Genomic DNA, 25,334 nt, shown 5'->3' on the forward strand with positions numbered 1-25,334 from the left:
CAATGAGAGTCTGAGCCTGGCGGTAAGTTCAGGTAACCCTTTATTGTGACCCAACATTGTTACAGCTTCAGATTCCCCCCCCAGCAAAAAGGGAATGGGAGGGGCCCAATGGGAGAGAGAAAGGGGGCGGGGGGCACAGAGGGGGGGACATGGGTGCAGTGTGGAGTCAACCATCGGCCAGACAGGGTAAAGGATGCAGCTGGGATGACTGAGTGAATCCTTTCCCACAACGGCAGTTTCCTTCCCGAAAAATGACGTGTATCAATCAGATGGGGGTTTTCTCACCCTAACTCCACCCCCCACCCCCACCCCAACTCCCCCCGAAAAATGGCTTCATCGTTAGACTTGGAACTCCAGATTACTGACTGAATTCCAATTTCACCATCTGCCACGGCAGGATTCAAACCCGGGAGGCCCCAGAACTGGGTTAATACTCCAGTCAATAATGGCACTCCTTCAATGCCCCTGCTATGGTACATGAACGTGCTGGTGCCTCCGCAGGTGGGAGGAGCAGGTGAACACCTTACTGCACCTGGGGCAACTGAAGGGCCTCTCCCCTATGTGGACCTGCTGGTGTTTCTGAAGTGTGATGGCCTGGGTAAAGCACTTCCCGCACTTGGGACAACTAAAGGGCCTCTCCCCCGTGTGGATGCGCTGGTGGGTCTGGAGGTTGGAGGCCCGGGCGAAGCCCTTCCCACACTTGGGGCACCTGAAGGGCCTCTCCCCGGTGTGGGACCGCTGGTGTCTCAGCCGGGCAGAGGCCTGGGTAAAGCACTTTCCGCATTCACAGCACCTGAAGGGCCTCTCCCCCGTGTGGACCCGCTGGTGGGTCTGCAGGGTGGAGGAATCGCTGAAGCCTTTACCACACTCTGGGCAGCTGAAGGGCCGCTCCCCTGTGTGGAGCCGCTGGTGGATCAGCAGGGCAGAGGCCTGGGTAAAGGTCTTCCTGCATTCGGAGCAGCTGAAAGGCCTCTCCCCTGTGTGTACCCGCCGATGGGTCAGCAGGTGAGAGGAATCACTGAAGGCTTTCCCGCACTCGGGGCAGGAGAGTGGCCTCTCCCCCTTGTGGATTCGCTGGTGCCTCAGCAGGGCAAAGGAATTGCTGAAGACCTTCCCACACTCGGGGCAGCTGAAAGGCCTCTCCCCCGTGTGGACCCGCCGGTGGGTCAGCAGGGCTGATGCCTGGGTAAAGCCCTTCCTGCACTCGGGGCAGCTGAAGGGCCTCTCACCGGTGTGACTGCGCCGATGAGTCTCCAGAGCAGACGGGGCACAGAAGCCTTTCCCACAGTCGCCACACTTCCACGGTTTCTTCATGGGGCGGGATTCCTCAGGTTTCTCCATGGCCGAAGCATCAGCCGCACACAAACGTGGGTACAGCCCCACCCTGCCGTGAATTCCTCTTTCCAGGCCGTATAACTGTTTCAGGCTCCACAATCACTGCGCTGCAACGTAGGGTCTCTCATCCAGTCCCACTGATTATGAAAATGTACTCGAGCAGGAAGCAAACGCTTTGCTCCTTCTCACAGAATCACAGTCAAAAATCGTTGCAGTCCCGATGTCCCAGTGTCACTGTCTGACATTGATGTGAAAGTGAGGACTGCAGATGCTGGAGAGTCAAGACTTCAAAAGTGTGACGCTGGAAAAGCACCGTAGGTCAGGCAGCATCCGAGAAGCAGAAGAGTCAATGCTTCGGGCATAAGGCCTTCATCTGTCGATTTTGAAATTTCCGTCTTCAGATCTTCAAATACTCTGTAAAAAGAGATTACAAAAGTCATTACACTCAGTGCAGGGTAACAACTCTGAACAAGCAATTCTACTTTCTGCAGAATATACTTTTCTTTTGTTATTCCACAAAATTGAAAGCACCATCCCACTCTCTCTCCCCCTCTGTTTTCACTCCACTCTAATTCTCCTCAAGGTGCTGATTCAGAATCTTACAGATGTAACCAGAGTCATAGAGATGTACAGAATGGAAACAGACCCGAACCCAGGGAAAAGACTTTGTCTATTTATCCTATACATGCCCCTCATAAATTTGCAAACCTCTATAAGGTTACCCCTCAGGCTCCAATGCTCCAGGGAAAACAGCTCCAGTCTGTTCAACCTCTCCCTATAGCTCAAATCCTCCAACCCTAGGACATCCTTGTAAATCGTTTCTGAACCCTTTCAAGTTTCACAACATCTTTTTGTTGGAAGGAGACCAGAATTGGACGCAATATTCCAACAGTGGCCTAACCAATGTTCTGTACAGCCTCAACATGACCTCCCAAGAGTTCAAAATTAACATGAAAGGAGACTTCGATAAGCATTTGGTACTTAAAGTTTGACAAGGCACTGATGAAATGCATCCAACAATCTTGAAGGAAGGGACGACAGAAATTGTGGAAGCCATAATTTATCAGTCTTCCATGGACTTGGAGGAGGTGCCAGAAGACTAGAGAACTGCAAACATTGCAGCCTGGTTTAAGAAAGGCTGTAAAGCTAATCTCAGCAATTATAGAGTCATAGAGATGTTTTGCTATCCTATCTTTCCTATAAAGGCTGACAGAACAGGCTGTGAGCAGGAGTCTGCTGGGCACCACCTTCATTAATCAAAAGAGAAAGAGCTATTGATTCAGCACCTCAGGAAATCTTGAGACAGTCTTGGCTCCTATGCACATGTTGGAATCCATGTAAGGAGATGTTTATAGTTTGCTTCTGTACTTAGAATTCATAAATTGAAGCCAGTGTACATTTTTAAAATATTCAAGATTAAAAGTACAGAGGAGATCAATATTATACAACAATCCAACAACCCCGTCCCAGGACAACATGCGCCTGACCCTCACAAAGATGGCGGCCGGTTGCCCGGGCAACCCGAGAGCTCCTTCGCCGGTGAAGTAAACACTGGGGCCTGTGGGGCTTCTATTGGAGGCCTCAGTCCTCCCCCTAGGAGTTTATAAACTCCCCAGTCTCCCTCCTCCCGCGGTTCCCAATCCTACCCTGTCTCACTGTCTCCTCTCCCCGGGGGCAGGAGCCAGCTCTTGGCGCTCGGGCCTGGCGACCTCCCCGGGATGTTTCTGAAACCTGGTCCTGTTCTGAAGGAGGATCACCGGGACCCGAAACCCGTCCTCACATTTCTCCCGACACGAGCTGCCGGACCTGCTCAGCTTTTCCAGCGGCTCCTGTTCTTGTTCCTTCAGCCGCCGGCGCCATTCCTCTCCCACACTCAGTAACACGGTCTTTGTCCGGCCGCGGGACCTACACTGCACATGCGCCAACACACAGGGGGCGTGGTCCAAACAATATCGTCACCATCTGAGGGGCGTGGTTGGGGAGGCCTCCAACCAATAGGGGACAATGGGGGTTGGTTTTCCCCGCCCCCAGCCCCTGAAAGGTGGGTTTCATTTAAATGTGAATGTGGTTTTCTTTTTAATTTTCAGCCTGTTCAGGAATGTTACTCCAGACCTTTGGAAGGCTGCAACATCGGGAAACTTCCAGACACAAACAAAGGGGTTTTCAAAAATGAATAGAAATAGGGAAGGTAAATTACAAAAGAAGCCGAGTATAAAATATCAAAAGCTTCTATTGTTGTGCCAAAGGGAACAGAGTCGCTAAAGTAAATGTTGGTTCCTTGGAAGATGAAACAGGTGAGTTAATAAGGGGAACAGTGAAATGACAGAGCTGCTAAATCAATACTTTTCCTCAGTTTTCACGTTGGAGGACAGCAGTAAAATTCGGATTGGAACGAGCAAGTCAAAGTCACATCAACGTCGATAGGTACACTATTAGGATTGAGGGCAAATAACTCCCCTAGTCCTGATGGCCTCCATCCTAGGGTACTAAAGGAAGTGGCAGTGGAGATTGTGGATACATTAGTTACAATATTTCAAAATTCCCTGGACATGAGAAAGATTCATTGAGTTTATTTAATAGAGAGATAGGTAGGTTCTTGATTGTCACATTTTGGCCCACTCTCCTAACCTATCTCGATCCATTTGAATGGTTCATGTTTCCTCATTGCAATTTACCATCACGCCTATTTATGTGTCATCCACAAATTTGGCAAATGAGCCTTTTATACGTGTATCCAAGTCCCTAATGTAGATTGTAAATAGTTGAGGTCCAAGGACCCAACCCTGTGGCACCTGACTAGTTACATCTTGCCATTCAGAAAAAAAAGCCATCAATTCGGACTGTCTGTCTTCTGCCCATCAGCCAGTCACCTATCCAAGCTGATAACTTGGATCAAAGGTTATGGGGAGAAAAAGGGAGAATGGAGCTGAGAAACGTTTCAGCCATGATTGAATGACTTAGTTTCTGATCCTATATCTTAGGATCCTCTGGTTCCAGTGGATTGGAAAAAATGCTAATGTAATGCCTGTATTCAGAAAGGGAGGCAGGCAATATGTGGGAAATTGCAGACCAGTTAGTTTAACATCTGTTGTTGGGAAGGTGTTAGAGTCAATTATCAAGGAAGCAATATCAGGACGTTTGAGAAGTCAAAACTCTATCCATCAGAGTCAGCATGATTTTATGATGGGCAAGTCAGATTTGACTAAGTTCTTCATCGATGTAACAAGTGGATGATGGTGATCCTGTAGATGTAATATATCTGGCTTTTCAGAAGGCATTTGCTAAAGTTCCACTCAAAGCGTTAATTTGCAAGGTTAGATCATATGCGATATGGGCTGAGTTATCAGCTTGGATAGGTGACTGGCTGATGGGCAGAAGACAGACAGTCCAAATTGATGGCTGTTTTTTCTGGATGGCAAGATGTGGCAAGTCAGGTGCCACAGGGTTGGGTCCTTGGACCCAGCTATTTACAATCTACATTAGTGACTTGGATACACGTATAAAAGGCTCATTTGCCAAATTTGTGGATGACACATAAATAGGCGTGATGGTAAATTGCAATGAGGAAACATGAACCTTTCAAATGGATCGAGATAGGTTAGGAGAGTGGGCCAAAATGTGGCAGACAGAGTTTAATGTGGATAAGTGTGATGTCATGCATTTTGGTTAAAAAAAAGCAAAGCAACCTATTATCTAATAGAGGGTTTGGGATGATCTGATGCAGAGGGATCTGGGCATCCTCATTAATGAGTCAGAGAAAACTAGCATGCAGATACAGCAGATAATAAAGAAAGTGAATGCAGCATTCGCTTTTATCGCTAAAGGAATAGAACATAATGGGAGGAAAGTGTTGCTGCAACCAAACATAGCATTGCTGAAACTGCACCTGGAGGATTGTGCCCAGCTTTAAACTCATTTCCCCTGATATGGTTATGGTAGGGGATTTAACTTTCCAACCATAGACCAGGACTGCCATAGGTTTAAGGGTTTAGATGGAGAGGAATTTGTTGAGTGTGTTCAAGAAAGATTTCTGATTTAGTATGTGGATATACCTATGGAGAAGGTGCAAAACTTGACCTACTCTTGGGAAATAAGGCAGGACAGTTGACTGAGGTGTCAGTGGGGGTGCACTTTGGGGCCAGTGACCATAATTCTATTAATTTTAAAATAGTGATGGAAAAGGATAGACCAGATCTAAAAGTTCAAATTCCAATTTGGAGAATGTCTCATTTTGACAGTAATAGGCAAGAACTTTCAAAAGCTGTTTGGGGGCAGATGTTTGCAGGTAAAGAGACGGCTGGAAAATGGGAAGCCTTCAGAAATGAGATAACGTGAGTCCAGAGACAGTATATTCCTGTTAGGATGAAAGGAATGTCTGGTAGGTGTAGGGAATGTTGGATGACTGGAGAAATTGAGTGTTTGGTAAAGAAAAAGAAGGAAGCATATGTCAAGTATAGACAGGATAGATTGAGTGAATCCTTAGAAGAGTATAAATGTAGTAGGAGTATACTTAAAAGGGAAATCAGGAGGGAAAAAACTGGACGTGAGATAACTTTGGCAAATCGGGTTAAAGAGAATCCAAAGGGTTTTTACAAATACATTAAGGACAAAAGGGTCACTAGGGAGAGAATAGGGCTCAAAGATGAGCAAGGCAACCAATGTGTGGAACTACAGGAGATGGGGGAGACACTAAATGAGTATTTTGCATCAATGTTTACTCTGGAGAAGGACATGAAAAATATAGAATGTAGGGAAATAGATTATAACATCTTTAAAAATGTCTATATTGCAAAGGAGGTGGTGCTGGATGTCTTGAAACACAAAGGTGGATAAATCTCCAGGACCTGATCAGGTGTACCAGAGAACTCTGTGGGAGGCTATGGGAAGTGATTATTGGGCCCCTTGCTGAAATATTTGTATCATTGATAGTCACAGGAGAGGTGCTGGAAAACTGGAGGTTGGTTAACGTGGTACCACTATTTAAGAAAGGTGATAAGGAAAAGCCAGGGAACCTGGCATCGGTGGTGGGCAGGTTGTTGGAGTGAAATCTGAGAGACAGGATTTACACATATTTGGAAAGGCAAGGACTGACTAGGGATAGTCGCCATGGCTTTGTGCTTGGGAAATCATGTCTCACAAACTTGATTGAGTGATTTGAAGAAGTAACAAAGAAGAGTGATGAGGGCAGAGCATTGGACATGATGTATGTGGACTTCAGTAAGATGTTTGACAAGGTTCCCCAAGGGAGACTGGTTAGCAAGGTTAGATCTTATGGAAGACAGAGAGAACTAGCCATTTGGATACAGAACTGGCTCAAAGGTAGGTGGTGGTGGAGCGTTGTTTTTCAGACTGGAGGCTTGTGACCAGTGGAGTGCCACAAGGATCGATGGGAGGTCCACGACTTTCTGTATTTTTTATGCAAATGACTTGGATGTGAACATCGGATGTATAGTTAGTAGGTTTAACTGATGACACCAAAATTAGAGGTGTAGTGAACAACGAGGAACGTTACCTCAGATTACAATGGGCTCTTGATCAGATGTGCCAATGGGCTGAATAGTGGCAGATGGAGTTTAATTTAGATGAATGCGAGGTGCTGCATTTTGGAAAAACAAATCAGAGCAGCACATCTACACTTAATGGTCAGGTTCTAGGGAGTGTTGTTGAACAAAGAAACCGTGAAGTGCAGGTTCACAGTTCCTTGAAAGTGGAGTTGCAGGTAGATAGGATAGTGAAGTTGGTGTTTGGTATACTTTCCTTTATTGGTCAGAGTATGGAGTATAGGATTTGAGAGGTCATGTTGTGGCTGTACAGGAGTATGTTTAGGCCACTTTTGGAATAAGTGTACAATTCCAGCATCCTTCCTCTTGTAAGGATGTTGTGAAACTTGAAAGGGTTCAGAAAAGATTTACAAGGATGTTGCCAGTGTTGGAGGGTTTGAGCTATAGGGAGATGTTGACTAGGCTGAGGCTGTTCTCCCTGGAGTGGAGGCGGCTGAGGGGTGACCTGAGAGGTTTATAAAATCATGAAAATCACGGATAGGGCGAATAGCCAAGGACTTTTCCCCCCAAAATGAAGGAGTCCAAAACTAGAAGGTATAAGTTTAAGATGAGAGGGGGAAAGATTTAAAAAGGAACTAAGGGGCAACGTTTTCACGCAGAAGGTAGAGTGTGTATGGAATGAGTAGCCAGTGGTGGAGGTGGGTACAATTACAACAGTCAAAAGGTGTCTAGATGAATAGTTCGGATTTAGAGGATTATGGAGCAAATGCTGAAACTTGGGACTGGGCCAGATTGGAACATCTGGTCGGCATGGATGAGTTGAATGAAGTGTCTGTTTCTGTGCAGTGTGACTCTAAGTCTATAACCGTTATGACCGAAACTAGAACTTTTTACTGATAATCTTCCTGCTGGACTTTTTTAGTGCACCCAGTTTCAGTTGATTTCTGGTGGGTAAAATGGGCATATGTCCTGTATCCTGGAAATTCTGAAAAATTAAAATAAATAATTCTTCCTGTGCATAGTGCAATCTACACCCCGTGATGTGAATGGTACAATCCTCCCCTTTCCTTTTCCTCCTCCACACCTTCCATAATCCTTTACTCACCCACAGCCGTTAAGGATACAATCCTCCCAAGTCTCAATGGTACGATCCTTTCCACACCACCCCAAATGAATGGTCCAATCCTTGCCCTGAGAATCCTGAGCTGGGATTCCCCAAACCCTTTCTGTTTCACATTTCCGAAGCCTTTCCCATTTTGAAAACAGTCTCTGTTTCTGGTCTTCCCAAAGTGTATAGCCTCAGACTTTACCACATTGTATTCCATCTGCCCCTTCTCTGACCATTCTCCTGGCCTGTCCAAGCATTCTCAGCATGGACCCCTTTGGAACTCCAAAGACCCCTTTATGCCAACTCTCTGCCTTCTGCCAGTCAGCCAATCCTCTATCCGTGCCAGTACCTTGCTCCTACACCAGGGACTCTTATCTTACTTCGCAGCCTCCTGCACGGCACCTTGTCAAAGGCCTTCTGGAAATCCAAATTGCTCACGTCCACTGGCTCTCCCTTTGTCTAACTTACTCATTACCTGCTCAAAGAATCCTAATAGATTTGTCAGACATGACCTCCTGTTGTCAAAGCCATGCAGACTCGGTCTTGTTTTAACATGCACCTCCACATACTTTCCACTCTCACCCTTCATAAAACCTGTTAAGTTTACCCATTTTTACCATAAATACGTTGTTCTGCTCTTTAAAATGAATTTAAGTTTAAAGATTTCATATTATGTATGTACACTACCTTTGCCCCTCATAATATTTTATCCTTCTGAAGAAGACCTTCAAAAGAGATTAGCACAAGGTATGAAACTGACTGTGACTGCGTCAAGTGAAGGGGTTAGTAAGAATGAGAAAGGAGTGGCTAAATATCTAAACCTACCCATACAACGGTCAAGAAGGCACAACAACAACACCTTTTCTTCCTCAAGATGCTGAACAAATTCGGCATGTCCATAATGACACTCACCAACATTTACAGATGTACCACAGAATGCATTGAATCTGGGTGCATTACACCCTGCTACGGCAACTGCTCTGCCCAGGACCGGAAGAAACTACAGAAGGTTGTGTGCACAGCACAGTCCATCACGGAAGCCAACCTCCCACCCATGAAATCCATCTACACTTCTCGTTGTCGTGGAAAGGCTACCAACCTCAAGGACCCCTCCCACCCCAGGAATGATCTCCTGCACCATCTTCTGCCAGGCAGAAGATACAGAAGCTTGAACACATGTACCAACAGATTCAAGAATAGCTTCTTCCCTGCTATTATTAGACTGCTGAATGGAGCTCTCCAATTTGAAATTTAATGTTGCTTATGCGCACCTCCTGTGCAGCTGTAACTCTGTATGCCTCACTCTGTCAAAGCGCGGTATGACCTGCATGTTCTTGTTTGCTCGGATCTGACTGTACTGCTGATAAAACAAAACTTTTGACTCTACTTAGGTATATAGCACAGTACAGACCCTTTGGCACTCGATGCAGTACCGGCCCTTTATCCTACTCTAAGATTAGACTGACCTACATACCATTTATTGTACTAACTTTCGTGTACCTATCCAAGAGTCTATTACATGTCCCTAATGTATCTGACTCTACAACCACTGTTGACAGTGTATTTCACACAGCCACCACTATCTGAGTAGAGAACCTACTCTGACATCTCCCCTGAAACCTTCCTCCAATTACCTTAAAATAATGCTGAGTGTGGGCTACTGGAAAACCATAGAACCATGGAAAACCATCTTCTGGATTAGTGGTGCTGGAAGAGCATAGCAGTTCAGGCAGCATCCAAGTAGCTTCGAAATCGACATTTCGGGCAAAAGCCCTTCATCAGGAATAAAGGCAGTGAGCCTGAAGCGTGGAGAGATAAGCTAGAGGAGGGTGAGGGTGGGGAGAAAGTAGCATAGAGTACAATGGGTGAGTGGGGGAGGGGATGAAGGTGATAGGTCAAGGAGGAGAGGGTGGAGTGGATAGGTGGAAAAGGAGATAGGCAGGTAGGACAAGTCCGGACAAGTCATGGGGACAGTTACTGAACTGGAAGTTTAGAACTAGGGTGAGGTGGGGGAAGAGGAAATGAGGAAACTGTTGAAGTCCACATTGATGCCCTGGAGTTGAAGTGTTCCGAGGCGGAAGATGAGGCGTTCTTCCTCCAGGCATCTGGTGGTGAGGGAGCGGCGGTACAGCCTGTCCTGAGCTGTGGCCTAATTGCAAATATTCCAGTGCAATTTTCAGAAAGATTTCAGCAGCTCTTTTTAAAAAATTGAAATGCGTTTAGACTTCAATGATGTTTCTGAATACATCATTTTAGCTATTCTCAATTTTAAAGATAAGAGTTTCGAGTGAACACACCTCCCAGTGCTGCCAGTAACCTTTACAATGTTGATGAAACGATGCAGTACCTGTACTCCTTAAAAAATTACAATTTCTAACGATACTAGCTCCTCATTCACTGCTCCATCTGATTCACGACATTAGAAACTTAGTGCAGGAGGCTGGAAGAAATGAGCAGCTTTAAAACAAAAAACCATCTGGAGCTCAAAGCTTTCAATGAGAGTCTGAGCCCAGCAGTAAGTTCAGGTAATCTTTATTGTGACCCAACTTTGTTACAGCTTCAGATCCTCCCCAGCAAAAAGATGGAGAGAAAGTAGCTGCTTTTTAAGCAGCTCAAGGTCAAAGCGCACACACTCCCCCTCCCCCCACCTCACTTTCTTTACTATCAGTCAGCACAGAGTTGTCCCTTTGAAATTGGATCCTTGGTACAGCCTTAACGTGTGGGGCCGGGAACGGGGGGAGTGTGGAGTGAAACAGACTGCTGTGAGTCTGGAGTCACGTGTAGGCCAGACCAGGTAAAGGATGCACCTGGGACTACTGAGTGAATCCTTTCCCACAACGGCAGTTTCCTTCCCTAAAAAGGGCGTGAGTGAATCAGATTGGGGTTTTCTCTCTCCTCCCCCCCCCCCCCACCCTCACAACAGAAAATGGTTTCATCTTTAGATTCTGACCGTATTCCAATTCCGCCATCTGCCGCGGTGGTATTCAAACCCAACAGATCCCAGAACTGGGTTGAGAGTCCAGTCGATAACGGCACTCGGCAGTCGCTTTGTCAGTCCCCCTGCAATGGCACGTGAAATTGCTGGTGGCACCGGAGGTGGGAGGAGCGGGTGAAAGTCTTCCCACACTCAGGGCAGCTGAAGGGCCTCTCCCCCGTATGGACTCGCCGGTGGGTCAGCAGGGAGGAGGAATCGCTGAAGGCCTTTCCGCACTCGGGACAGCAGAAGGGCTTCTCCCCCGTGTGGACCCGCCGGTGGGTCAGCAAATTGGAGGAACGGCTGAAGGCCTTCCCGCACTTGGGGCAGCTGAAGGGGGTCTCCCCCGTGTGGACCCGCTGGTGCCTCAGCAGGGTGGAGGAATAGCTGAAGGCCTTCCCGCACTCAGGGCAGCTGAAGGGGGTCTCCCATGTGTGGACCCGCTGGTGCCTCAACAGGGTGGAGGAATTGCTGAAGGCCTTCCCGCACTCGGGACAGCTGAAGGGCCTCTCTCCCGTATGGACACGCCGGTGGGTCAGTAGGGAGGATGAATCGCTGAAGGCCTTCCCACACTCAGGGCAGGTGAAAGGCTTCTCCCCCGTGTGGATCCGCTGATGCCTAAGCAGGGCAGAGACCTGGGTAAAGCCCTTCCCGCACTTGGGACAGGAGAACGGCCTCTCCCCGATGTGGATGCGCCGATGAATCTCCAGGTCAGACGGAGTACGGAAGCCTTTCCCACAGTTACCACACTTCCACGGTTTCTCCATGTCCGAAGCTTCAGCCACAAGCAAATGCGTGCCCTGCCCCTCACTGCTGTGAATTCCTCTTTCCAGGCCGTATAACAGTTTCAGGCTCCACACTCAGTGCGCAGCAACAGTAGGGTCTCTCATCCAGTCCCACTGATCATGAAAATGTACTGAAATAGGAACCAAAAAGCTTTGCTCCTTCTCACAGAATTGTAATCAAAAATCGTGGCTGTCCCAATCGATTGAGTGACTGTCAGATATTGACGTGAAAGTGAGGACCACAGACGCGGGAGAGTCAGTGTTGAAAAGTGCGGCGCTGGAAAAGCACAGCAGGTCAGGCAGCATTCGAGGAGCAGGAGAGTCAACATTTCGGGCATAAGGCCTTCATCTGTTCATTTTGAAACTTCTGTCTTCGGATCTTCAAATACTCTGGAAAAAAAGAGATTACAAAAGTCATCAATGTCAGTGCAGGGTAGAAATTCAGAACAAGCTATTCTACTTTCTGTGGAGCATTCTTTTTTTTTGTTATTCCACAAAATTGAAAGCAACATCCTTCTCTCTCTCCCTCTCCTCCCGCTCCCGCTCCCCCCCACCCCCCGCCCCCCGCCCCCACCCCCACCCCACCTCTGTTCTCACTCTAAGTAATTCTCCTGAAGGTGCTGTTTCAGGATCAGAACAGCAAAAACGTCAAGACTTATATATTGGATAACTCCACCTGAAAGTTAACATCTTTCACAACATTGGGATACTGCTGAGAGTGAGCAGGTCTGATTTTGGGAAGCAAAACAAAATGTGTCAGTTCAGGATGAATCAGGAATACAGCTCGAGGAATAACCAGACACATCAAGGTATTAACACTGACACCAGAGAGAAACTGAATAGAAGAGACGCGGCAAACGTTAGTAGAAAGCCAGAGTCATTAAGATATACCGCACAGTAACAGACCTTTTGGTCCGATTCGTCTATGCTGACCAGATATTGTAAATCAATTTAGTCCCATTTGCAGCACTTGGCCCATATCCCTTGGCCAATCCACCCTACCTTGCACATCCCTGGACACTATGTGTAAGTTAGCACGGCTAACCCACACAAACCTGCACCTAATTGGGCACGATGGGTACTTTAACACGGCCAATCCACCCTCACTTGCACATCCCTGGGCACTATGCATAATTTAGCGTGATCAATCCACCCTAACCTGGGCTGTTAAAAATCACACAAACCCGGGTTATAGTCCAACAGGTTTATTTGGAAGAACAATCGTTCGGAGCACTGCTCCTTCATCAGGTGGTTGTGGAGAATAAGACCATAAGGCACAGAATTTATGGAAACATTTGTGGCCTGCCACTGAAATGATATATTGAACAAAACTGGATTGTTAAGTCTTTCATCTTTTAGAATGGATTTCAGGTATCATTAATATGTAAATCCCAGAACTTCCTGTAAGGCACCCTCTCAAGATAACATAAGGCTTTACAACAAAAGGTGGCATCTCAGCTCAGACAATGCATTCAAGGTATGAGGTCAGAGTTTGCCTGTATCTCAGTCTTGATTCAGACTGTTTCTATTTCCAAAGCAGGAATTTATAAAATATTATCTGGATTGACTGCCTGCATGAACTGCCAAGTCTCATCCACCAGCTGAAATGACTGGATAGGGAGGGCTTGATCCCCACAGTGTAATGAATTCCCACTTTCCACCAAAATCCCAAATGTCCACACTCACTCAGTTGCTCTCTCATAAATCAAATATTTCATTGTAACTTCTTCTGCTCCCAGCCTCCAGTCTTCACAACCACACTTCTGCTTTCACCGAAGACAATTAGTCATACAGCACGGAAACAGACCCTTTGGTCAAACTCGTCTGTGCCAAACAGATATCCGAAATTAATCTAGTCCCATTTGCCAGCATGTGGATCTTATGGTTCTAAACCATTCCTATTCATGTACCCAGCCAGATGCATTTTAAATATAATTGTACCAGCCCCACCACTTCCTCTGGCAGCTCATTCCGTACATCCACAACCCTCTGCGTGAAAACGTTGCCCCTCAGGGCCCTTTTAAATCATTCCCCTCTCACCTAAACATATGCCCTATAGTTTTGGACTCTCCTACCTTGGGGAAAAGACCTTGGATATTCACCCTATCCATGCCAGTTATAAACCTCTATAAGGCTGCCCCTCAGCCTCCGATGCTCCAGGGAAAATATCCTGGATCTACTCAGCCTTTCCCTGTAGGTCAAACCCTCCAAGTCTAACAACATCCTCGCAAATCTTTTCCGACCCCTCTCAAAGTCTCACAAGTTCTTTCCGAAAGCAGGGAGACCAGAACTGGACGCACTATTCCAAAAGTTGCCTTACTAAGTTACAGCCACAACATGATCTCCCAATGCCTATACATAATGCTCCGACCAATGAAGGAAAGCATAGCAAACACATTCTTCACTATCCTGTCTACCTGCGACTCCACTTCCGCCTGGGCAGCCTATAGCCCAGCGGACTCAACATGAAGTTCTCCAGTCTCAAATAACTTCACTTCCCATCTCTTCCTTCCTTCCTCCCCTCCCCCCCCGACTCCCTTCTTCCTTCCTCCCCTCCCCCCCCGACTCCCTTCTTCCTTCCTCCCCTCCCCCCCCGACTCCCTTCTTCCTTCCTCCCATCCCCCCCCCGACTCCCTTCTTCCTTCCTCCCCTCCCCCCCCCGACTCCCTTCTTCCTTCCTCCCCTCCCCCCCCGACTCCCTTCTTCCTTCCTCCCCTCCCCCCCCGACTCCCTTCTTCCTTCCTCCCCTCCCCCCCCGACTCCCTTCTTCCTTCCTCCCCTCCCCCCCCGACTCCCTTCTTCCTTCCTCCCCTCCCCCCCCGACTCCCTTCTTCCTTCCTCCCCTCCCCCCCCGACTCCCTTCTTCCTTCCTCCCCTCCCCCCCCGACTCCCTTCTTCCTTCCTCCCCTCCCCCCCCGACTCCCTTCTTCCTTCCTCCCCTCCCCCCCCGACTCCCTTCTTCCTTCCTCCCCTCCCCCCCCGACTCCCTTCTTCCTTCCTCCCCTCCCCCCCCGACTCCCTTCTTCCTTCCTCCCCTCCCCCCCCGACTCCCTTCTTCCTTCCTCCCCTCCCCCCCCCGACTCCCTTCTTCCTTCCTCCCCTCCCCCCCCGACTCCCTTCTTCCTTCCTCCCCTCCCCCCCCCGACTCCCTTCTTCCTTCCTCCCCTCCCCCCCCGACTCCCTTCTTCCTTCCTCCCCTCCCCCCCCGACTCCCTTCTTCCTTCCTCCCCTCCCCCCCCGACTCCCTTCTTCCTTCCTCCCCTCCCCCCCCGACTCCCTTCTTCCTTCCTCCCCTCCCCCCCCGACTCCCTTCTTCCTTCCTCCCCTCCCCCCCCGACTCCCTTCTTCCTTCCTCCCCTCCCCCCCCGACTCCCTTCTTCCTTCCTCCCCTCCCCCCCCCGACTCCCTTCTTCCTTCCTCCCCTCCCCCCCCGACTCCCTTCTTCCTTCCTCCCCTCCCCCCCCGACTCCCTTCTTCCTTCCTCCCCTCCCCCCCCGACTCCCTTCTTCCTTCCTCCCCTCCCCCCCCGACTCCCTTCTTCCTTCCTCCCCTCCCCCCCCGACTCCCTTCTTCCTTCCTCCCCTCCCCCCCCGACTCCCTTCTTCCTTCCTCCCCTCCCCCCCCGACTCCCTTCTTCCTTCCTCCCCTCCCCCCCCGACTCCCTTCTTCCTTCCTCCCCTCCCCCCCCGACTCCCTTCTTCCTTCCTCCCCTCCCCCCCCGACTCCCTTCTTCCTTCCTCCCCTCCCCCCCCGACTCCCTTCTTCCTTCCTCCCCTCCCCCCCCGACTCCCTTCTTCCTTCCTCCCCTCCCCCCCCGACTCCCTTCTTCCTTCCTCCCCTCCCCCCCCGACTCCCTTCTTCCTTCCTCCCCTCCCCCCCCGACTCCCTTCTTCCTTCCTCCCCTCCCCCCCGACTCCCTTCTTCCTTCCTCCCCTCCCCCCCCGACTCCCTTCTTCCTTCCTCCCCTCCCCCCCCGACTCCCTTCTTCCTTCCTCCCCTCCCCCCCCGACTCCCTTCTTCCTTCCTCCCCTCCCCCCCCGACTCCCTTCTTCCTTCCTCCCCTCCCCCCCCGACTCCCTTCTTCCTTCCTCCCCTCCCCCCCCGACTCCCTTCTTCCTTCCTCCCCTCCCCCCCCGACTCCCTTCTTCCTTCCTCCCCTCCCCCCCCGACTCCCTTCTTCCTTCCTCCCCTCCCCCCCCGACTCCCTTCTTCCTTCCTCCCCTCCCCCCCCGACTCCCTTCTTCCTTCCTCCCCTCCCCCCCCGACTCCCTTCTTCCTTCCTCCCCTCCCCCCCCGACTCCCTTCTTCCTTCCTCCCCTCCCCCCCCGACTCCCTTCTTCCTTCCTCCCCTCCCCCCCCGACTCCCTTCTTCCTTCCTCCCCTCCCCCCCCGACTCCCTTCTTCCTTCCTCCCCTCCCCCCCCGACTCCCTTCTTCCTTCCTCCCCTCCCCCCCCGACTCCCTTCTTCCTTCCTCCCCTCCCCCCCCGACTCCCTTCTTCCTTCCTCCCCTCCCCCCCCGACTCCCTTCTTCCTTCCTCCCCTCCCCCCCCGACTCCCTTCTTCCTTCCTCCCCTCCCCCCCCGACTCCCTTCTTCCTTCCTCCCCTCCCCCCCCGACTCCCTTCTTCCTTCCTCCCCTCCCCCCCCGACTCCCTTCTTCCCCTCCCCCCCGACTCCCTTCTTCCCCTCCCCCCCCGACTCCCTTCTTCCCCTCCCCCCCCGACTCCCTTCTTCCCCTCCCCCCCCGACTCCCTTCTTCCCCTCCCCCCCCGACTCCCTTCTTCCCCTCCCCCCCCGACTCCCTTCTTCCTTCCTCCCCTCCCCCCCCGACTCCCTTCTTCCTTCCTCCCCTCCCCCCCCGACTCCCTTCTTCCTTCCTCCCCTCCCCCCCCGACTCCCTTCTTCCTTCCTCCCCTCCCCCCCCGACTCCCTTCTTCCTTCCTCCCCTCCCCCCCCGACTCCCTTCTTCCTTCCTCCCCTCCCCCCCCGACTCCCTTCTTCCTTCCTCCCCTCCCCCCCCGACTCCCTTCTTCCTTCCTCCCCTCCCCCCCCGACTCCCTTCTTCCTTCCTCCCCTCCCCCCCCGACTCCCTTCTTCCTTCCTCCCCTCCCCCCCCGACTCCCTTCTTCCTTCCTCCCCTCCCCCCCCGACTCCGTTCCCCCCCCGACTCCCTTCTCAGCCCCTCCCCCTCATTTCCACTCCTCCTTGTCACTAACCAGATTTATTTCTCCCATTCACCAACCAGGTCAGACCTTTCACGTGTCCCAAACTTCACTACCCTGCCCCCAGGACACCCTTTATCTGCACCCATCCCCAATCCTGAAGAAGGGTTACACCTGAAACGTCGACTTCTCCACCTCCTGATGCTACCTGGCTTCTTCTGTTCTTCCAGCCTCCTGCCTGTCTATTTTCCCAATTGCGACACAGACGTAGAACAACGTTTCCAGAGTCTGTCCCCACCCCGATTCACTCCCTTTCCTTTCAGTTGCTGCAAGTCAACAACTGAATCCCAGAATGAAAAAAAAATGGAAAAGGTGGTGAGAAAAGAGAGTGCCGTACTCACAGAGGAAGGAGATTGCAGTCTGGGGTGAAGCTCAATCTTCATTCAGAGAAACAGGAGCAGCAACATCTTCAGAAACTCATTGTCCAACTTCCGCATTCAGACAATGGGGTGTCTCGGATTAGCAGGAGGACTAGACTCCTTCCGGTCCTCCAGTACTCCCTATTGGTCAATCAAAAGAAGATCGCGCGCCTTTTTGTGCCGACTGCGATGAGCATGCCCAGTATTTTGCTGACACCCGGCGAGCATGTGCACGACATTGCTGACACCGTCAAACATGCGATGTATGCTCTATCGGGATACTGGTGTGACTAACAGATTTTAAGTGTCCAAATGCCAATAGGAAAAAAAGGGGTAGAGCCACAATATTTTTTCTCCGTGGTTCGACATTTGATTGGTTTTGCATTTTATCTCGCTGCTCAACTTTTGTATGTCTTCTCCCCTTGTTGATAGAGTCTCCCCGTGAGCTGATTTTGGGCAGCGCTTTAACCAGTTACACAGACTGAAGAAACATTACACTATTCGCAGGAGGGAGTGACTGTACACGTTTCCTGAGTGTGATCCCAGTTTCAATTGTTCATCGGAAACACAGAACCAAAAGGACACCAGAACTGCGGAGAATTTGGGGAAATGTGGGGACTGAGGGAAGGGATTCCATTCCCTGGGGGCACTGGAGGTTCATCAGCTCAGTCGCAGTGCGGACAGGCCGTTCTTCAAAAAATTATTACAACATTATTTCCCATTGACAAAAACACATTCACGCTGCCTGATTACCTTGAACTTATACAAGTGCTCTGTCATAATATCTTTGATAATAGCTTTGAACATTTTTCCCATTACATATGTTAAGTTAAATGGTCTCCCTTTTTGAAGAAAGGATTTGTCCAATCTAAAAAAAAAACCACCCCTGAAACTAATGAGGTTTGGAAAATTAAAACCAATACATTAACTATTACGGGGAGAAATGCGGGGAAGTGGAGTTGAAATGCCTATTAGCCATGATTGAATGGCGGAGTGGACTCGATATGGCCTTACTTCCACTCCTATGTCTTATGGTCTTATTTCACGCCCTAATTTCTCTTTAAGAGTCTAGGATGAATTCCTTCAAATACCCGGGACTTATCAGCTCAGAGTTCCAACAGTTTACTCAATACTAGTTCCCTGGGGATTGTAATTTTCTTCAGTTCCTCCCTCCCTTTCAATTCCTGATTTACAGCTAGTTCTAGGGTGTTACTTGTATCCTCTCAAGTGAAGTCAGATTCAAATTCTTTTCAATTCATCTGCCATCTCTTTATCCTCTGTTACTAAATCCCCAGACGCATTTTCTGCAGAACCAACACTTATTTTGTTAACTATTTTTAAGAAAAGCTGACAAAACTTTCCACCATTTTTTAAGCTAACTTTCTAACCCTAAATTGCCGTGCGACTGCCTGCATTATTTCTGATATTTTGCCATAGCTCTCAACTCTAGCATCAACTTGTCTGCGTATTCTATTGAACTGACCTTGATTAAGTGTTGCAAAACACACAAGGGCAAATCTTTCCTCTCCAGAAAGTCTTAGTACTTAACACGATAAAATTCACTTTGAAATATTGTTCATCCAAATTTTACCAAGCACATACTACAGATTCAACATCCCACAAAGACACCCAGTTTTGTTATGATCTTTAATTCTGAAGAGAAATTTGAATACCCAGTGATTAACTGGAAGAACTCTTCATTAAGATTTCACATTTTTAAACAAATAAAAATTACCCATTAACTGGTGTAACTTAGCAGAATGGGATGTATGGCCTTAAATTGTAAATCTAGTTTTCTTTAAATCCCTGCAAGAGTTCCCACGAATCTTTACAAGAGTCTTGATAGTTCATTGACTTGCTGGGAATAGTCCAAGGGATACAACATCTCTTGAGGATTCACTTAAATCCTTCTCAGGATTCCAAGTATTCCTGGTAATTGTATGTGGGAAAAGATCTGCCACCCTGGCAACCCACAATAGGCCCACAAAAGCAAAATTGGCCAAACTGTACCAAAACACCCAGAATGCCTTAGCAGGGACCAAGCAGGCTGACAAGTGAAACTAGACAACACTTGCAGACAAGGGAATACCTGTCCACCTCAAGTACCCACTAACAATGACAGAATACCACAGCTATCCCAAAGCCCTGAGGGCAGCTTCACAACCCAGCAATACCAAAGCCACACAAAAGGACAGGTCAGACAGAGAGGCACCAGCAAGAGCATTGCTCCCAGGACAGGACAATGGAAGCACCTCACCATTTCAGAGGAGACATTAGCACCTATGCAAACAGACACACGCGCTCTCATGCACACACACATGTCTATGGGGTGAATTTGCATTTGCAGATACATTCAATTTTGATCCAAAAGCACACAACCTGCAGGCAGTTGATACATGTAATATTTGTAAATTCCTACTTTGGAAATAGAACCAGTCTGATTCAAGATTGGGATACAGACTCAAACCTCACACATTTCATTGTTGTCTGAACTGAGATGAAACCTATTTATATAAAACCTTATGTCATCTCGAGAATCTGACTTCAAAGACTTTCTGGGATTTACACATTAATGAACTAAAACTTGCAACCTATTCTAAAAGACAAAAGACTTCACAACAATCTAGGTTTGTTCAATATATCCGATCAGTTGCACTGTACTGTGATCTTTTGCTATAAATTCTGTCTTATGATCCTTCTCCACAGCTTCCTGATGAAGGAGCAGCGCTCCGAAAGCTAGTGGTTCCAAATAAACCACTATAACCTGATGTGTGATTTTTGAACTTGATCCAACCCAGTCCATCTCTGGCTCCTCCCCATCTTTTCTAGTGAAGGCAGCCCCCACCTCCCGGTGCTGCCAGGAAACTTTACAATGCTGAGGAAATGATGCAGGACCTGCACTCATGAAAACTTTACAATTTCTAACGATACTAGCTACTCATTCACTGCTCCATCTGATACATGACATTGGAAACTTAGTGCAGGAGGTTGAAAGAAATGAGCAGCTTTAAAACAAAAACCTCTTGGAGCTCAAAGCCTTCAATGAAAGTCTGAGCCCAGCGGTAAGTTCAGGTAACCTTTATCAAGACCCAACTTTATTACGGCTTCAGATCCTCCCAGCAAAATGGCGTAGAAAAAGTAGCTTTGTTAAAAAAAAAACAGCTCAATATCAAAGAGTACACAGTCCCCTCACCCCCAACTTTCTTTACTATTAGTCAGCACCAAGTTATCCCTTTGGAATTGGATCCTTGGTACAGTCTTAACCCGTAGGAAGTATTGCCTCACTCAGCGATTTCAACCCAGACCCTGTATCCAAGTAAGTTTCTCCCTGTTCATTTCCGCAGGTGGGGGAGTCAACCACACAGCTGTGGGTCTGGAGTCACATGTAGGCCAGCCCGGGTAAAGGATGGGACGACTGAATGAACCCTTTCCCACACGGCAGTTTCCTTTCCTAAAAAGGACATGAGTGAATCAGATGGGGGTTCTCATGCCCCCACCCCCAAAAATGGTTTCATCGTTAGATTCCGAACTCCAGACTTCTGACCGAATTCCAATTCCGCCATCTGCCACGTCAGGATTCAAACCCAGGGGTCCAGTCAATAATGGGACTCTGCCATTGCTCCTTCAATCCCCCTGCCATGGCATGTGAACTCGCTGGTGCCTCTGCAGGTGGGAAGAGCGGGTGAATCACTTCCCACACTGAGAGCAGGTGAATGGCCACTCCCCAGTGTGGACCCACTGGTGGGCCAGCAGGGTGGAGGCCTGTGTAAAGCCCTTCCCACACTCAGGGCAGCTGAAGGGTCTCTCCCCTGTGTGGACCCGCTGGTGCTTCAGTCTGTCGGACGAATTGCTGAAGGCTTTCCCGCACTCGGGGCAGGTGAAGGGCCTCTCCCTGGTGTGGACCCGCCGGTGGGTCAGCAAGCTGGAGGCGTGGGTAAAGCCCTTCCCACACTTGGGGCAGCTGAAGGGCTTCTCCCCCGTGTGGACCCGCTGGTGCTTTAGCCTGTCGGAGGAATTGCTGAAGGCTTTCCCGCACTCGGGGCAGCTGAAGGGCCTCTCCCCCGTATGGACCCGCTGGTGCCTCAGCCGGGCGGAAGAATTGCTAAATACCTTCCCACACTCAGGGCAGCTGAAGGGCCTCTCCCCAGTATGGCCCCGCTGATGCCTCAGCAGGGCTGAGGAATTGCTGAAGGCCTTCCCGCACTTGGTGCAAAGGAACGGCCTTTCCCCGGTGTGGACCTGCTGGTGGGTCAGCAGACTGGAGGCCTGGGTAAAGCTCTTCCCGCATTTGGGACAGCTGAAGGGTCTCTCCCCTGTGTGGACCCGTTGGTGCTTCAGCAGGTCAGAGGAATTGCTGAAGGCCTTACCGCACTCTGTGCAGCGGAACGGCCTCTCCCCCGTGTGAGTGCGCCGATGAGTCTCCAGGGCAGACGGGAAATGGAAACTTTTCCCACAGTCACCACACTTACATGGTTTCTCTATGGGGCAGGATCCCTCAGGTTTCTCCATGGCCACAACTTCAGCTGCGCACAAACATGTGTAGAGCCCCTCCCTGCTCTGAATTCCTCTTTCCAGGTCATATAACTATTTCTGGCTCCACACTCAGTGCACTGCAACCATACGGTCTCTCATCCAGTCCCACTGACTCTGAAAACATATAGAAGCAGGAACCAAAAAGCTTTGCTCCTTCTCACAGAATCACAGTCGAAAATTGTTGTGTTCCCAATGGATTGAGTGACTGTCAGACATTGACATCAAAGTGAGGACTGAAGACACTGGACACTCAGTGTTGAAACGTGCGGTGCAGGAAAAGCACAGCAGGTCAGGCAGCATCCGAAGAGCAGGAGAGTCGATGTTTCAAGCATAAGGCCTTCATCTGATATTTTTGAAACTTCAGTCTTCAGATCTTCAAATACTCTGTAAAAAAAAATTATAAAAGTCATCACTGTCAGTGCAGGGTAGAAATTCAGAACAAGCAACTCTACTTTCTGCAGAATGTTCTTTTCTTTTGTTGTTCCACAAAATTGAAAGCATCATCCCACTCTCACTCTCACTCCCCCTCTGTTCTCACTCCACTCTAATTCTCCTGAAGGTGCTGATTCAGGATCTTACAGGGGCAGAAAAGCAAAAATGTGAAGACTGACATCTCTCTGAATTTTGGATCGCTCCATCTGAAAGTTAGTTTCTTTCCCAACACTGGAATACTGCTGAGAGTGAGCAGATCTGATTTTAGGAAGCAAAAACTGTCAATTCAGGGTGAATCTGCAATGCAGTTTCTTGACGAAAAATGAGACACGAAATGGTTAACGTCCCCAGGAAGGGGGAGAAAACAAGACATCAAGGTATTGACACCGACACCAGAGAGAAAGTGAACATGCCGACCAGATATCCAGAATCAATCTAGGCCTATTTGCCAGCACTTGGCCTATATTCCTTTAACCCCTTCCTATTCATATACCCATCCAGATGCCTTTTAAATGTTGTGATTGTACCAGTCCCCACCACTTCCTCTAGCAGCTTGTTCCTTACACACACCGCCCTCTGAATGAAAAAGTTGCCCCTTATGTCCCTTTTAAACCTTCCCTTCCCCACCCCACCCTTAACCTATTACCCTTACTTTCTGGAGTATCCCATCTCAAGGAAAAGACCTTGACTATTTACCCTATCCATGCCCTCTCATGATTTTATCAACTTCAGCCTCCAGCACGCAAGGGGAAACAGCCCCAGTCTGCTTGGCCTCTCCCTATCACTCAAACCATCCAACTCTGGCAATATTCTTGTAAATCCTTTCTGAACCCTTTCAAGTTTCACAACATCCTTCTGATAGGACTGAGACCAGAACAGCACACAACATTCCAAAAGTGGCTATGGTTCTGCTGAACAATGGCAATTTAATTCCAAAATATTAATTTCTTCATGAGAAGGGAATAATTGGCATTGTAGCTGTAAGAGGTCTCTTGCAGAAGAGTGAAGAACCAAGTGAGAGAACTTTCCATTAAAATGGAGAGGAACAGAGGTGATTCTGAGACTGGGGACTTATATCTAAAGCAAGGAAATTACAATGGCAGAGGCACAAACAGGTCACAACAAATGAGGGAACATTATTGAAAGAAATGACAAACATTTAAAGAGCACCTGGAGGAACTGCAACAGTTGTCTATTCCTGTCTGAAAAAATAAAACACAGAAGGTGGCGCAGCCACGGCTAACAAGGGACATGATGGATAGGACGAGATCCAAAGGAGTGGCGTACAAATTGGCTAAAAATAAAGTACCAGATCTGAAGACTGCGAGCAGTTCAGGTTTCAACAAAAGGATTGATCAAAAGGGGACAATGGGTATGTGAAGATAAAAAAAGATTAGAGAAAACAATAACAACTAGAACAGGCAAAGTTCTCATGTGGAACAAAGGGATGGCAGACCAATTACCCACATATGTTGCTTCTATCATCACAAAGGAGGACACAGGTAACATCCCCAAAATGGTGGGGAACACATGGTCCACTGAGAGCAGAACTGAAGGAAATGAGTAGTTGTGGGGAAATGGTGTTGGGGCAATTGATGGGATTAAAAGTTTACAAATCCCAGTGCTGGTAACCCACACCCCAAACTATGGTCCGAGGTCATGCAATTGGCAAACCTTGGGCTGATCTTAGCAGAACTATTTAATGGTAAGGTCCTACGGAGTGTTGCTGAACAAAGTGACCTTGGAGTGCAGGTTCATAGCTCCTTGAAAGTAGAGTTGCAGATCGATAGGATAGTGAAGAATGTGTTTGGTATGCTTTCCTTTATCGGTCAGAGTATTGATACAGGAGTTGGGAGGTCATGTTGCGGCTGTATATGACATTCGTTCGGTCACTTTTGGAATATTGCATGCAATTCTGGTCTCCTTCCTATCAGAAGGATGTATGAACCTTGAAAGGGTTCAGAAAAGATTTACAAGGATGATGCCAGGGTTGAGGGATTTGAGCTATAGGGAAAAGTTAAACAGTCTGGCGGTTTTCCGTGGAGAGTCGAACACTAAGGGGTGACTTTATAAAGGTTTATAAAATGATGAGGTGCATGGATAGAATAAATAGACAAAGTCTTCTCTCTGGGGTGGGAGAGTCGATAACTACAGAACATAGGTTTAGGATGAGAGGGAAAAGATTTAAAGGAGACCTAAGGGGCAACTTTTTCATGCAGATAGTGGTAAGTATATAGAATGAGCTGCCGGAGGAAGTGGAGCAGGCTAGTGTAATTCCAACATTTAAAAGGCATCTGGATGGGTATATGAATAGGAAGGGTTCGGAGGGATATGGGCAAGTGCTGGCTCAAGTTAACCCTCCTCCTGTATTGAATTTCAAATCTATCTTCATCATGTCTTTCCTCCACTCCTGGCGTTCTCTTTTCTCCTGTCTACAAACTGAAAATAACATCAACACATCAATGCTCTCCTGGCCACTGCGATCTTGGAAGTACCCAGCGCCACAAATGATCAGATTCATTCACCACAAATTCACAGTCCACCTTCGTGTCATTCTAGATCTCTCTCTCCCTCTCTCCCACTCCCTATTCCTGTCTGAAGGACACACAAACCAAGCTCAGGGCCAGGTCTCTGAGTGAAATGAGGAAATTCTAGTTGAATGACACCAACTGTCATTTCTCTCCCGGAAATGACGGCTGATGGTGCCCTCACCAAGATGGCCGCCCGCGCTCCCCGCCCCAAGTCAAAATGCGCCTTATCCTTACAATGATGGCGCCCTGTTGCCCGGGCAACACGAGAACTCCTCCGGTGGTGAAGTGGGCCTGGGGAGGTTTTATTCACGGCCTCAGGCCTCCCCCGAGGAGTTTATAAACTCCCCAGTCTCCCTCCTCCCGCGGTTTCCAATCCTACCCTGTCTCACTGTCTCCTCTCCCCGGGATGTTTATGAAACCTGTTCCTGATCTGAAGAAGGATCACTTGACCCGAAACACCTCCTCGATTTCTCTCGACAGGCGCTGCCGGACCTGCTCAGCGTTTCCAGCGATTTCTGTTCTTGTTCCTTCAGCCGCCGGCGCCATTTCGCTCA

General features: G+C 48.8%; 3 protein-coding genes across 6 annotated transcripts in view; all 3 read right to left on the reverse strand.

Annotated features, from left to right (window-relative positions):
* LOC140460064 (uncharacterized) overlaps nt 1-1,367 on the reverse strand; it is a 507,032-nt gene extending 505,665 nt beyond the window's left edge. The window contains exon 1 of the mRNA XM_072554469.1: nt 1,230-1,367. The gene's annotated coding sequence lies outside the window, so the exon portion shown is untranslated. The remainder of the gene's footprint in view (nt 1-1,229) is intronic.
* On the reverse strand, nt 24-25,317 carry LOC140460066 (uncharacterized). Its single transcript, XM_072554471.1, has 3 exons — nt 25,015-25,317; nt 20,975-22,201; nt 24-1,434 (listed from the first exon to the last, which is right to left on the reverse strand). The coding sequence occupies exons 2-3, from the start codon at nt 21,791-21,793 to the stop codon at nt 469-471; spliced, it is 1,785 nt and encodes a 594-aa protein (XP_072410572.1). The 5' UTR covers nt 21,794-22,201; nt 25,015-25,317; the 3' UTR covers nt 24-468.
* LOC140460981 (uncharacterized) lies at nt 10,857-21,795 on the reverse strand. 4 transcript variants are annotated; one of them, XM_072555747.1, is made up of 2 exons: nt 21,754-21,795; nt 10,857-12,093 (listed from the first exon to the last, which is right to left on the reverse strand). In XM_072555747.1, exon 2 carries the CDS (start codon nt 11,683-11,685, stop codon nt 10,996-10,998), a length of 690 nt encoding a protein of 229 aa, XP_072411848.1. In that variant the 5' UTR covers nt 11,686-12,093; nt 21,754-21,795; the 3' UTR covers nt 10,857-10,995. The 4 variants fall into 4 exon arrangements, with proteins under 4 accessions (XP_072411848.1, XP_072411845.1, XP_072411844.1 ...); XM_072555744.1 differs by lacking the exon at nt 21,754-21,795 and adding an exon at nt 21,652-21,710; XM_072555743.1 differs by lacking the exon at nt 21,754-21,795 and adding an exon at nt 17,267-17,523.
* Nucleotides 25,318-25,334: the final 17 nt, after the last annotated feature.

The sequence above is a fragment of the Chiloscyllium punctatum genome, chromosome 36 (genome assembly GCF_047496795.1).
Source record: "Chiloscyllium punctatum isolate Juve2018m chromosome 36, sChiPun1.3, whole genome shotgun sequence".
In the NCBI taxonomy this organism is placed as follows: Eukaryota; Metazoa; Chordata; class Chondrichthyes; order Orectolobiformes; family Hemiscylliidae; genus Chiloscyllium; species Chiloscyllium punctatum.